This window comes from Pelophylax lessonae (genome assembly GCF_965119305.1).
Source record: "Pelophylax lessonae genome assembly, chromosome: 2".
Classification (NCBI taxonomy): Eukaryota; Metazoa; Chordata; class Amphibia; order Anura; family Ranidae; genus Pelophylax; species Pelophylax lessonae.
This window is the reverse complement of record NC_138769.1, coordinates 1,565,885-1,580,165: the sequence shown is the minus strand read 5'-3', so window position 1 is coordinate 1,580,165 and position 14,281 is coordinate 1,565,885. Positions and strand designations below refer to the sequence as shown.

At 49.7% G+C, this 14,281-nt stretch overlaps 1 protein-coding gene across 1 annotated transcript in view; it reads left to right on the top strand.

Moving 5' to 3' along the window:
• The first annotated feature begins 7,906 nt into the window (after positions 1-7,906).
• The window catches only part of CASQ2 (calsequestrin 2), a 97,954-nt gene continuing 91,579 nt past the window's right edge, over positions 7,907-14,281 (top strand). The window contains exon 1 of the mRNA XM_082245164.1: positions 7,907-8,209. Coding sequence (XP_082101290.1) covers positions 7,976-8,209 — 234 coding nt within the window. The 5' untranslated portion in view covers positions 7,907-7,975. The remainder of the gene's footprint in view (positions 8,210-14,281) is intronic.

Genomic DNA, 14,281 nt, shown 5'->3' with positions numbered 1-14,281 from the left:
TGTATGCAGAATCAGATACTTCCAGTGTCTCGCCTCTCAGTCAGCTCCACAGGACCTCCGAGTTCAGTTCCTCTCAAGCTCTCTTTAGGCCCTCAGGTCGACTACCTAAGGCCGCATGGCACCTCTACAGAGGAGGGGGTAGCCGCCCCCTCCCTCCAGGACTCTGCTATCCAGACGAAAGACCCCGAGCACATGTGCTCCTGGCATTTATACAGTATCCCAGCATGCACCAAGGCACTTTCCTCTGCCAAATCACCAGGGCTGTATCAAACGCCTGTGCACTTATTTGTCAGGTTTCCTCCCACTGTCCAACATGCCTGCCTATTGGACCAGTGTGAACCACTCTGCAGACAGAACGAGTTGCACCTGAGCACAATGAGCAGATCTCACTAGCAGATTATTATATATATAAGAAAATGATAGACTTAATGGACACAGAATATGGTTTGGATTGCTTCAAGCGGGACAGTTATAATTATCAATAACATATCTCAAAGAATATATAAAGATTCTGGGACTCTAGGCCTAGCTGCCTATTGCCAATAAAGTGGGGTACACACTAGTAGAAAATCCGCCGAAAATTCCTGTCCGAGGTAAAATCGTACGATTTTTAGCTAGTGTGTACACAACTTTCAGCAGCCGATGCCGACATTTTCAACGAAAAAAAAACGGAGGGACAAAATTTTTATCATCCGTCCCCAGACGACCAATTTTCGTTAAATGTGTATGTAGTACGTCCGTGAAAAATCGGATACGAAAGACCGCTCATGATCTGAAGTTACTGATGACCCGGAAGTTTAGGAACAAATGTCCTAAAAAAAAAAAAAAAAAAAAAAAGATCGGACGAGAAATTTTGTGAACATTATGCACGGTCAACCAAAAACGGTTATGACCGCTGATCATGAGAGAGAAAAATCGGAGGATATTTTGTCCGATTTACGTCTAGTGTGTACGAGCCTTAAGGCTTCACACAGTCAGACTCCTAGCAAATGTTAATATCATCAGCTCAATCACCGGTCTTCCACACATCGTAATTATGCTGATTTACTCTGTATTTACACTTAGGATAATGTGTAATTTTGTATTTTGTTTTAGCCTTGTTGCCGGCAGTCTGGTCTTCCAGTCTGGTTTAAGTGCACTGAGTTAATTAGCATGTGAATTAATACTTTTGCAAGGCACTGTAGATGAGATTAGCCATGAGTCAGCTGTACCTCGTTATCTCACCATTGTGTGATGTTTTGGGTAAATATTCAGTCATTGTTCATGTAATGACTGAAATGCTTCTCAAGTGTATAAAAGTCTGTTTCTTGTTCAATAAAGAGTTAGTTGCGTTCAGATCCATACAAGCTAAGTTCAGGCTAGTTTTTGTATGTACGGCGGCTGTAATCTCTATATATGTCCAGACTGGAGGAAGCCGTATACAGACGGAAGCCCACAAGTATGGTGTGGGTCACGGCAGTTCCGTTACAGACCTCACATTGTTCTGTCCAGATGGCTAGATAATTAGCTTAGGTTAATTCTGTTCCTGTATACACTTTCATCTGCATATGATAATGTAATCAGCCAGAGGGGAGGGATTGTGTACACTGTATGGGAGTGACTAAGTGTAAAACTCTGTTTTCATTGGATTTTTAATTTCAGGGCCTGTTCCCCACAAGGTCCACCTGGGCGGTAACCTTGTGGGGGAAAACTGTATAAAAGAGCAACTGTACCATTAAAGTTTGGGTTCTACTTCACCCTCATTCTAGAGTCCTGTCTCTCATTGGGGGAATCTGCTACAAGGGATTGCTATGCTCTTCATACTCCCTTGGATAATCACTAAGCTCTTGTAAGAGCTTGTTCCTGTGCCTGCTGCACTCTCTGGGGAAAGAGAGGTTCACCACCTGGAGCCTTGTCGTAGGTCCAGGGTGGGTAGGAGACGGCGAGACCCCAACCAAGCTGCGGTGGTTCGTGGGGTCTGAGGTGATTATGGTGTCTGGTGGATTGCTTGGAGCCCTCGGGAAGCATTAGGAGCATCCGTCAATGGAGGTACCCAGTCAGGGTGCCGGTTGATCCGTTACATACATACTGTATGTGTCTGTGTGCCTCCTTAGTGGAGGGAGATTTCTGCAGATTATTTGGCAAGTAGAGAGAATCAAAATAAATTTTAAATAATATGCAAAGTGGTTGGAGGGAAGCTTCAGAATGGCAAAGATGTTTTTTTTTTTGCAAATTATGTGAGCAGACTGCACTTCTTCTTTAAGGTTTCTTGGCTGTTGCCTGGCAACTCGGAAGTTTCAGCTCCCTCCATAAATATTCTATTGTCTGGCTAGGTCACTCCATGACCTTAATGTGCTTCTTCTTGAGCCACTCCTTTGTTGCCTTGGTGGTATGTTTTGGGTCATTGTCATGCTGGAAGACCCATCCATGATCCATCTTCAGTGTTCTGGCTGAGGGAAGAAGATTCTCATCCAAAATTTTACAATACATGGCCCCAGTGGCGGCTGATGCTCAAATTTTTTTTTTGGTGGGGGGGGGGGGGGGGGGCGCAAACAGAAAAATGTAATAGGCATTGCTTTGCGGCAAAAAAAGCGGGAAAATTGCGTGACATTGAGTTCACAAAAGTGTGAAAGGGGCCTTCAGTAATCAAGGTATAGTGTGCCCCCTTCAATGCAGAGTGACCAGTGACCATTGTGCCCCCTTCAATGCAGAGTGACCAGTGTGCCCCCATCAATGCAGAAACCAGTGATCAGTGTGCCCCCATCAATGCAGAGTGACCAGCGTGCCCCCATAAATGAAGAGTGACCAGTGATCAGTGTGCCCCCATCAATGCAGAGTGACCAGCATGCCCCCTTCAATGCAGAGTGACCAGCATGTCCCCATAAATGCAGAGTGACCAGCGTGCCCCCTTCAATGCAGAGTGATCAGCGTGCCCCCATCAATGCAGGGTGACCAGCGTGCCCCCTTCAATGCAGAATGACCAGCGTGCCCTCTTCAATGCAGAGTGACCACCGTGCCCCCTTCAATGCAGAGTGACCAGCGTGCCCCCTTCAATGCAGAGAGACCAGCATGCCCCCTTAAATGCAGAGTGACCAGCGTGCCCCCTTCAATGCAGAGTGACCAGCGTGCCCCCTTCAGTGTAGATTGACCAGCGTGCCCCTTCAATGCAGAGAGACAATCGTGCCCCCTTCAATGCAGATTGACCAGCATGCCCCCTTCAATGCAGAGTGACCAGCGTGCCCCCTTCAGTGCAGAGTGACCAGCGTGCCCCCTTCAATGCAGAGTGACCATCGTGCCCCCTTCAATGCAGAGTAACCAGCGTGCCCCCTTCAATGCAGAGAGACCAGCGTACCTCCTTCAATGCAGAGAGATCATCGTGCCCCCTTCAGTGTAGAGTGACTGGCATGCCCCCTTCAGTGCAGAGACCAGCGTGCCCCGTTCAATGCAGAGAGACCATCGAGCCCCCTTCAATGCAGAGAGACCATCGTGCCCCCTTCAATGCAGAGTGACCAGCGTGCCCCCTTCAATGCAGAGAGACCATCGTGCCCCCTTCAATGCAGAGTGACCAGCGTGCCCCCTTAAATGCAGAGTGACCAGCGTGCCCCCTTCAATGCAGATTGACCAGCGTGCCCCCTTCAATGCAGAGAGACCATCGTGCCCCCTTCAATGCAGAGTGACCAGCGTGCCCCCTTCAATGCAGAGAGACCAGCATGCCCCCTTAAATGCAGAGTGACCAGCGTGCCCCCTTCAATGCAGAGTGACCAGCGTGCCCCCTTCAATGCAGAGTGATCAGCGTGCCCCCATCAATGCAGGGTGACCAGCGTGCCCCCTTCAATGCAGAATGACCAGCGTGCCCTCTTCAATGCAGAGTGACCAGCGTGCCCCCTTCAATGCAGAGTGACCAGCGTGCCCCCTTCAGTGTAGATTGACCAGCGTGCCCCTTCAATGCAGAGAGACAATCGTGTCCCCTTCAATGCAGATTGACCAGCATGCCCCCTTCAATGCAGAGTGATCAGCGTGCCCCCTTCAGTGCAGAGTGACCAGCGTGCCCCCTTCAATGCAGAGTGACCATCGTGCCCCCTTCAATGCAGAGTAACCAGCGTGCCCCCTTCAATGCAGAGAGACCAGCGTACCTCCTTCAATGCAGAGAGATCATCGTGCCCCCTTCAGTGTAGAGTGACTGGCATGCCCCCTTCAGTGCAGAGACCAGCGTGCCCCCTTCAATGCAGAGAGACCATCGAGCCCCCTTCAATGCAGAGAGACCATCGTGCCCCCTTCAATGCAGAGTGACCAGCGTGCCCCCTTAAATGCAGAGTGACCAGCGTGCCCCCTTCAATGCAGATTGACCAGCGTGCCCTCTTCAATGCAGAGAGACCATCGTGCCCCCTTCAATGCAGAGTGACCAGCGTGCCCCCTTCAATGCAGAGAGACCAGCATGCCCCCTTAAATGCAGAGTGACCAGCGTGCCCCCTTCAATGCAGAGTGACCAGCGTGCCCCCTTCAGTGTAGATTGACCAGCGTGCCCCTTCAATGCAGAGAGACAATCATGCCCCCTTCAATGCAGATTGACCAGCGTGCCCCCTTCAATGCAGAGTGACCAGCGTGCCCCCTTCAGTGCAGAGTGACCAGCGTGCCCCCTTCAATGCAGAGTGACCATCGTGCCCCCTTCAATGCAGAGTAACCAGCGTGCCCCCTTCAATGCAGAGAGACCAGCGTACCCCCTTCAATGCAGAGAGATCATCGTGCCCCCTTCAGTGTAGAGTGACTGGCATGCCCCCTTCAGTGCAGAGACCAGCGTGCCCCCTTCAATGCAGAGAGACCATCGAGCCCCCTTCAATGCAGAGAGACCATCGTGCCCCCTTCAATGCAGAGTGACCAGCGTGCCCCCTTAAATGCAGAGTGACCAGCGTGCCCCCTTCAATGCAGATTGACCAGCGTGCCCCCTTCAATGCAGAGAGACCATCGTGCCCCCTTCAATGCAGATTGACCAGCGTGCCCCCTTCAATGCAGAGTGACCAGCGTGCCCCCTTCAGTGCAGAGTGACCAGTGTGCCCCCTTCAATACAGAGAGACCAGTGTGCCCACTTCAATGCAGAGAGACCATTGTGCCCCCTTCAATGCAGAGAGACCATCGTGCCCCCTTCAATGCAGAGAGACCATAGTGCCCCCTTCAATGCAGAGTGACCATCGTGCCCCCTTCAATGCAGAGAGACCATCGTGCCCCCTTCAATGCAGAGAGACCATCGTGCCCCCTTCAATGCAGAGAGACCATTGTGCCCCCTTCAATGCAGAAAGACCAGCGTGCCCCCGTCAATGCAGAGTGACCATTGTGCCCCCTTCAATGCAGACTGACCAGTGCACTTACCTGGTTTGCAGCGGCGGCTTCTCCTCAGTCCCCCACGTCTCCCTGCGTCTCCTCGAGTCCTCCCGCCTCGTCCTCCTGCCTCCTCCTCCTTGGCCAATGGCATGGGTTCGCCTTTCGGCCAATCAGGAAACGGGTCTCAAACCTGATTGGCCAGGAGGAGGATCCGTGTGACAATAGCGAATTTTCATTTGCTATTGTCACACAAATGGGTGGGCTAGAGCGCAGTGCTCTGCGCCCCAGACCCACTCTTTTCTGAAGCCTATTAGAGCCTCTGGCTCTAAGCAGGTGCTTCAGAAAAAAAAAAACCCCTATTGAACTCCATGCGTCTGGCGCCCCGCATGTAGATTAGGGGCCGGACGCATGGATAGGGGGGGCGATGCCCCTGCGCTCCCAACGCACCAGCCGCCACTGCATGGCCCCGTCCATTGGCCCCCTCAATGCGGCAAAGTCAGCCTTTAGCAGAGAAACAGCCCCAAAGCTTTATGTTTCCACCTCCATGCTTGACTGTAGGGAAGGTGGCTGTAGGGAAGGTGACTGTAGGGATGGCGACTGTAGGGATGGCGACTGTAGGGATGGCGACTGTAGGGTAAAAATAGTACATTGTATAATCATAGGGATACATAATGAGAGCCCATTGAGTAATAACAGAGACATAACATATTCCAGAGTTGACATCTAATGCTGTTTATACATGCATAACGTAGAGCATAGCAGTGTGCCATCGTAGTAAAAACTAGTATGGTATAATAAAATTCAGATGCATCATAGGCCCTACACGTTTCGTGATCATCATCACTTCTTCGGGGGCGAATGCATCATGGATCTAAAATGTAAAACATGTAAGAATAACTGCTAGGTCCACACTCAGGGGAAAGGGGGGTAACAGAGTAACCAGGGAGGGAACAAGTGAACCTACCCTGTATAGTACTTGCACTGTATATGAGACGGTAACAAGAAAGGGATGCCCATATAGTCTGCAACGGGAGCTGTAGTATAGGGACTAAGGATAGGAGCCCAGGGCGCATACAGGCACCTCCAAAAGGAAAATATACATAAATAGCAATAGTGAGGAATGGGCCCCAGTAAAAGGACTAATAATAAATACGTAATGAAGAAGTAGCAATTGATTACAATAGCTCATATATTCATGTAGTACCAATAATAAGGGGACCCAATAATCCAAAGAAATGGTAAGATGAGTAAAAGGACAAAAGTATAAAGAATAAGATGTGAAGGAATATAGGTAGAAATGATGGAAAAAGAAGGTGCAAAGTGAGAGTAAATGTAAGGATAAGAACAGGCAATATGGGTATAAACCTGTATTAATGAGTGAATCACCGCAAGTGGATAAAGAGACCAGGTCCTTCTCTGAATCATTTAGATGTTCATTGGCAAACTTCAGACGGGATGTACATGTGTCTTCCTGAGGAGGGGGACCTGGAGGGGATTTCAATCCATGGTGGCGTATTATGTTACCAATGGTTTGTTGGGTGACTGGGGTACCAACTGCCTGGAGATCATTCACAAGCTCCTCCCGTGTAGTTCTGGGCGGATCCCTCACTTTTCTCCTCACCTCATGAGGAGAAATCTTCCATGGAGCTCCAGACTGAGGACCATTGATGGTTATTTTGTATTTCTTCCATTTGCCAATAATCGCTCAAACATTTGTCTCCTTCTCACCAAGCTTCTTGCTGATGTCTTGTAACCATTCCAGCCTTGTGCCGGTCTCCAATCTTCTCCCTGACCTCCTCTGACAGCTCTTTGGTCTTCCCATGATGGTGAGGTGTGATTGGAGGAAAGAGATTCTTCTATACACATAACGAGTTGTCATTAGGAGCTCCTTCTTACATTGACAGGACTAATCTGTGTACCACATGAGCCCCTACTGTAGCCAGTCTGTGGGAGGCAGAATTATTGTTGGTAGTTGGGGGTCAAATACTTATTTTACTCACTGAACTGCAACTCCATTTATAACATTTGTATCATGTGTTTTTTCTGGATTTTTGGTTGATATTCTGTCTCTATCATATAAAATACACCTATGATAAAAATTATACACCCGCCATTTCTCTGTAAGTGGGCAAACTTACACAATCTGCTGGGGAGCCAAATATTATTTTCCCCACTGAATATAAAGTGTGGGATACATTGTATACTGTATATAAAGTGCGGGATACATTGTATACTGTATATAAAGTGCGGGATACATTGTATACTGTATATAAAGTGCGGGATACATTGTATATTGTATATAAAGTGCGGGATACATTGTATATTGTATATAAAGTGCGGGATACATTGTATATACAGTACGGGATACATTGTATGTAAAGTACGGGATACATTGTATATTGTATATAAAGTGCGGGATACATTGTATACTGTATATAAAGTGTACTTTGTACCCCGCACAGACTGACATGTATCACATTTGAAGCTCTTCTGTCAGACGGAAGCGGGTCGGTGCGTATGAAGAGGACCCGTCACTTCTTGGGTTCCCTTCCCCCACCAGCTACCTATTTATAGAACTGAAACAACTGTGTCCTAAAAATGGAGTGAGGGGAGTGTGCGGGGGGCTATGTAAGGTGGTCATCTCTCCGGACCCTCAGTCATTCCCCAGCCGCCCTCCTCCATGCAGACCTCCACGCTCCTCGTCCTGGGGGCTCTCCTCGCCCTTTGTGGGGCTGAGGATGGTCTCCACTTCCCCTCCTACGATGGAAAGGACCGCGTCCTGGAGCTCGGCGAGCGCAATTATCGCCAAGTCATGAAGAAGTACGACGTCTTCTGTCTGCTGATCTGGGAGAGTCCGGCAACTGGAGACCGCACGGCGCAGAGACAGACCCACCTGACCGAGATGGTGCTGGAGGTGAGGGGTCCCGGGGGAGGGGGGGCTTCATGTCTGATACTGATGAGCCCACAGAGCAGCAGACCATTACTCCACATAGACCTGAGATCTCAGCTACAGGTGGAGGCTGACATATCCATGATATGAAACAAGCAGGGATGGTGGGAACCCCGCATAATGGGCACAGGGATGATGGGAACCCCTCATAATGGGCACAGCATGTGTACAGACCCAGGAACTCAGCACAGGGGTGGTGGGAACCCCTCATAATGGGCACAGCGGGTGTACAGACCCAGGAACTCAGCACAGAGATGGTGGACACCCCTCATAATGGGCACAGAGATGGTGGGAACCCCTCATAATGGGCACAGAGATGTTGGGAACCCCTCATAATGGGCACAGTGGGTGTACAGACCCAGGAACTCAGCACAGGAATGGTGGGGACGCCTCATAATGGGCACAGCGGGTGTACAGACCGAGGAACTCAGCACAGGGATGGTGGGAACCCCTCATAATGGGCACAGAGATGGTGGGAACCCCTCATAATGGGCACAGACATGGTGGGAACCCCTCATAATGGGCACAGAGATGGTGGGAACCCCTCATAATGGGCAAAGCAGGTGTACAGACCAAGGAACTCAGCACAGGGATGGTGGGAACCCCTCGTAATGGGCACAACAGGTGTGGAGATGCCATCCATACAATCCCTGTGAGATAGAAGAGACTGTCAGTGGAAAGATCTGTTCTGAGTGGAGTGACCCTTTAACTTTAGCATGCTTTGCAGAGCTTTGTTCCCCGGTGGGAGTTGTTGTTGATTCTACAGTGCAGGCGCTGGGCTGTGTTCTGTGATCTGGTGTCAGATAATTGGGGATTTCCATTATCACATGTCGGAGGAGGAAAGTCCACAAAATGTTCCATCATCACCCATAGAGGCCGGCGGGTCACCTCTTCCCTCTCCGTCTGTAATAATGCCGCACTTCTCCCTATATCAGCCATATTCATACACCGCAGACGTTATTCTCTTATATTAGATATAATTTTGGGGGGTTCTTCATGTTCTATAATTCTGCACTCTAAAGAATAAATGGAAAATGATACCCCACCGTCATACCTACTGTGACGGAACCTCAGACCCACACTGTACTTGTGGTCTTTCGTCAGTATACGGCTTCCTCGCAGTGATGAACATAGATATCAAATCCCAGCCGCTGTCATACAAAACTAGCCTGAAACTTAGCTTGTATACTGGAAACAACTAACTCATTTATTAAAAGTAGCAGACTTTTATACACTTTAGAAGTAGGTCAGTCACTACATATTTACCCAAAACATCACACAATGAATAGCTAACGAGGTACAGCTGACTCATGGCTAATCCCATCTAGACAAGGTTATCATTCACATGCTAATTAGCTCAGCATACTTAAGTCAGTCTGGAAGCCCAGACTGCCGGCACCAAAGGTAAAACAAGATATAATATACATTATTATAGTGTAAATACTGAGAACCCACAGTAAACAATAGATGAGCAAATCAACATGATTTACAATCCATGGAAGACAGGTGTTTGAGCTGATGACATGCATCTGTTACAAGTCTGACCAACTGAAGCAATCCAAACCATCAATTTATCTGTCACATAGTTTTTTCACTGTCAGTGACGGTGCGAACCATCACATATCTTCCCCCCCAAAGGTTGACGAACCAGGTACCAGACCCCCAACTGGTCTGTGCCTGAGTTCGTTGGGTAACAAGTCCCAAAGAGTCAATCCATCATTGGAGCTTCCTTGACAAAGTTCCACATAGTTTGAAGGTTTGTCCCGGCAGGGCGCATGGAGCTCTCATAGCCGATCAGTGTGTGGAAGTCTGGTTTGGGCAGGCCAGACTGGGCTTTTTGGTCACCCTGTGTCCCCAAAAGACACAGGGTGACTTACACATAAGAAGTGCCTAGGGGGTTAAGAGAGGTATTTCCCAACCTCTCTAAGGTAAGCTGTGTTCCACGGGCCCCCTAACCAAAGTGACTCCCGTCACATCTCTCCCCTTCCGGAAGGAGACTAACACAGGAGGGGACCCCAAACGGGTTGACTTTGAAAGTATTCTGTAGTTCCAGCCCCCCAATGTCTATACCTAAACAGTACCCCAAGCAAATTGTCCCAAAGGGAGCCATACTCACCCAGCCAACCTCTGCCTCTGCCTCTCTCGTAGAACATACCCGCTGTAGGGAAGAAGCATGGACTGGCCCTTCTCCCTGGAGTCCTTTCAGCTGCTGGAGAGAAGACAGGGTGGCTGGGCTCACTCCCTCATGCTGTTGGGGATCTGGGCCAACTGCCCAGCATCCCTGGGGTATACAGGTGGAGATTGTAGTCTCATCCACCTGCTCAGGAAATCCATCCTTTGTAAGTTGAGGGCAGAGGCCAGCAGCACTCTGCTCTGTTGCCAGCCCTTCTGCTGGGTTGGTGTCATCATTCTGGGATACACTCTGCTGCTGGGAAGGGACCGCCATCTTTTCACCCTGGGCCTCCAAAACTACCACAGGTGTAGGGCAGAGGTCTTGGACCCTCTGTCTAGTTGTCAGCGCTTCTGCTGTAGAAGTTTCTTGTAACTCCACAGATGCTGTTCTTGGTGTTGGACAGAGCTCAGTGATATAAGGCCCTGATGCCAGTGGTTCTGCCGACAAGTAAACTGCAATGCCAGTGGCCTTGCACACACCTTCCTGGGTCACCAATTGTTGCATCCAGAGGTCAGCGGCGCTATGCCTGGATGGTTGCTCATCTGCTGTAGGCTCACTAGGAGGTTCCTCCTCAGCAGAAAAGTCTAATAAATCTCCAGTCTCTAGAATTGCTGAAAGTCCAGGACACAGACTGGTGGCACTTGGGCCCAGTGCCAACACTTTTGTAGGCGATTTATAATCCAAATCATCTTCCGATGGAAAGTCCATTGTATTTGTAATCCGTGGTTTGGGAATCAAGATGGCTTCCTCTTCTCCCATACCTTTATCCAGCGGCTGAACAGATGCATTCCTCCATCCAAGCTCGTCCTGTGCAGAAACAGGTTCGTCAAGGTGAGTCAGCACTTGCTGCATCCACCATAAGACCTCCGCATCCAAAACCATGGGTGCAGGTGAGCAAAGCACACTATTTTTGTGCCACATTGCTGACTCTTCAGTCAGGATTTCTGGATTGTCAGCTGGTACTTCTGGATATTCCCAGGCAAGGGGAGCCCAGGCCTGGTGCTGAGCAGAGTCTAGCAGCCGTCTGTAGGCGATCTCCAGCTCCCATTCCTGATTGGCTAGAAATTCCAACTCTTCCAGTGCCCAGTGCACGTCCAAGACATTCAGAATCTGTTCTCTGTATTCTAAGATTTCCTCCAAACGCCACTCCAAATCGCTCCCAAAGTCGGGGTCCTCAGACAGCCTCTCTAATAACAGCCCCAGGCCGCCGTAGCAAAAGCCTTCCATTGGGCTGTCGTCTGCTGTCCATGGGCACACTTGGGTTACATACCAACGGAGGGCTCTATAGCTCTCATCCAACCGCATCTCCTCCTGGACCAGCCTTCTTAACTCTGCTTTCCATTCATTATGCGGTTGTCTCCCCAAAAACACCATTCGCACTTCGTACTGCGACCAGTACCTTTCCTGGAAGGAGGGGAGGATTTTTCCCTGGTGTCGCTGCTCACAGGCTAGCGCTTCCTCCCAGAGTTCCAATCGGATTGAATCATACCATCCTAGCAGGACCTTCTCTGAAACTGGTCCCCTGTACTGTATCCGCATCTCTCGCAACCTCCTTCCAAATTCCTCTTCCATGGCGGCTGATATCTTTACCTCTCCTCTTCTGCTCCCCGGACCTTGGATCCCGGTGGAGGTTTGGATGTTCCAGACTGCAGGAAGCATCCCACCGCTTGCCACCAATGTAACAGAACCTCAGACCCACACTGTACTTGTGGTCTTCCGTCAGTATACGGCTTCCTCAAAGTCATGAACATAGATATCAAATCCCAGCCGCTGTCATACAAAACTAGCCTGACACTTAGCTTGTATACTGGAAACAACTAACTCCTTTATTAAAACAAACAGACTTTTATACACTTTAGAAGTAGGTCGGTCACTACATGAATATTTACCCAAAACATCACACAATGGTTATATAACGAGGTACAGCTGACTCATGGCTAATCCCATCTAGACAAGGTTATCATTTCACTGTTTTCGCTATTTAGCTCAGCGTACTTAAGTCAGCCTGGAAGCCCAGACTGCCGGCACCAAAGGTAAAACAAGATATAATATACATTATTATAGTGTAAATACTGAGAACCCACAGTAAACAATAGATGAGCAAATCAACATGATTTACAATCCATGGAAGACAGGTGTTTGAGCTGATGACATGCATCTGTTACAAGTCTGATCAACTGAGCAGTCCAAACCATCAATTTATCTGTCACATAGTTTTTTCACTGTCAGTGACGGTGCGAACCGTCACACCTACCTACCCCCCATCTTCATCCCTACAGAGGTCCCCCCCATCTTCATCCCTACATAAACCCCACGTCTTCATCCCTACAGAGGCCCCCTCCACTGTCATCCCTACAGAGGTCCCCCATCTTCATCCCTACATAAACCCCACGTCTTCATCCCTACAGAGGCCCCCTCCACTGTCATCCCTACAGAGGTCCCCCCATCTTCATCCTTACATAGACCCCCCCGTCTTCATCCCTACATAGATCCCCAATCTTCATCCCTACAGAGGCCCACTCCACTGTCATCCCTACAGAGATCGACCATCTTCATCCCTACATAGATTACCGTCTTCATCTCTACAGAGGCCCCCTCCACTGTCATCCCTACAGCAGTCCCCCCACATTTATCCCTACATAGATCCCCCCATCTTCATCCCTAAATTGATTCCCTCGTCTTCATCCCTACATAGTTCCGCCACCTTCATCCCTACATAGATTCCCCCTACCTTCATCCCTACATTGATCTCCCCCCTTCATCCCTACATAGGTCCCCCCACCTTCATCCCTACATAAATCCCCCCATCTTCATCCCTACATAGATCCCCTGTCTTCATCCCTACATAGGTCTGCCACCTTCATTCCTACATAGGTCCCCCCACCTTCATCTCTACATATATCCCCCATCTTCATCCCTACATAGATCCCCCGTCTTCATCCCTACATAGGTCTGCCACTTTCATTCCTACTTAGATTCCCCCCACGTTCATCCCTACATTAATACCACCCTCTTCATCCCTACATAGGTCCCTCCACCTTAATTTCTACATAGGTCTGCCACCTTCATCCCTACATTAATACCCCTGTCTTCATCCCTACATAGATCCCCCTGTCTTCATCCCTACATAGGTCCCTCTCCTATATCCCTACATAGATTTCCCCCACCTTCATCCCTACAAATGGTTCCCCTGTCTTCATCCCTACATAGGTTCGCCACCTTCATCTCTACATTAATACCCCCTCTTCATCCCTACATAGGTCCCTCCACCTTCATTTCTACATAGGTCTGCCACCTTCATCCCTACATTAATCCCCCTGTCTTCATCCCTACAGTACATAGACCCCCACCAGAGAGGTGCCTCTCAGCAGAGGGGGTGGGGAATTATTGCCTTGTATTGCTCAGAGATCTCCCCCCACATACAGGAATTCTGTCACTCTGTCCATTCATGGTCCATTCCAGGCAAAGTGACCCCTCCCCCACTTATACTTACCTTCCCCAATGCGACCCCGCCTCTCCTTGGTGTCCTCCAAGTATGGGGGGGGGGAGTCACCTCCTCCTAGAATGCAGTGTTTGGGATGGAGCAGCCAATCACATGCCCAGAGCACTGTCACACGAGGAGGAGGGGGAAGTTCTCACCCCGTGTAAGCTCCAACACAGAACCTACACAAGCTGGAGATTCCTGGCCCCAATCATGTGAGGGAGAGGCAGGGGCGCCCAGCAAAGGGGGGGGGAGAGGCAGGGGCGCCCGGCAAAGGGGGGGGAGAGGCAGGGGCGCCCAGCAAAGGGGGGGGGAGAGGCAGGGGCGCCCGGCAAAGGGGGGAGGAGAGGCAGGGGCGCCCGGCAAAGGGGGGGGGGAGAGG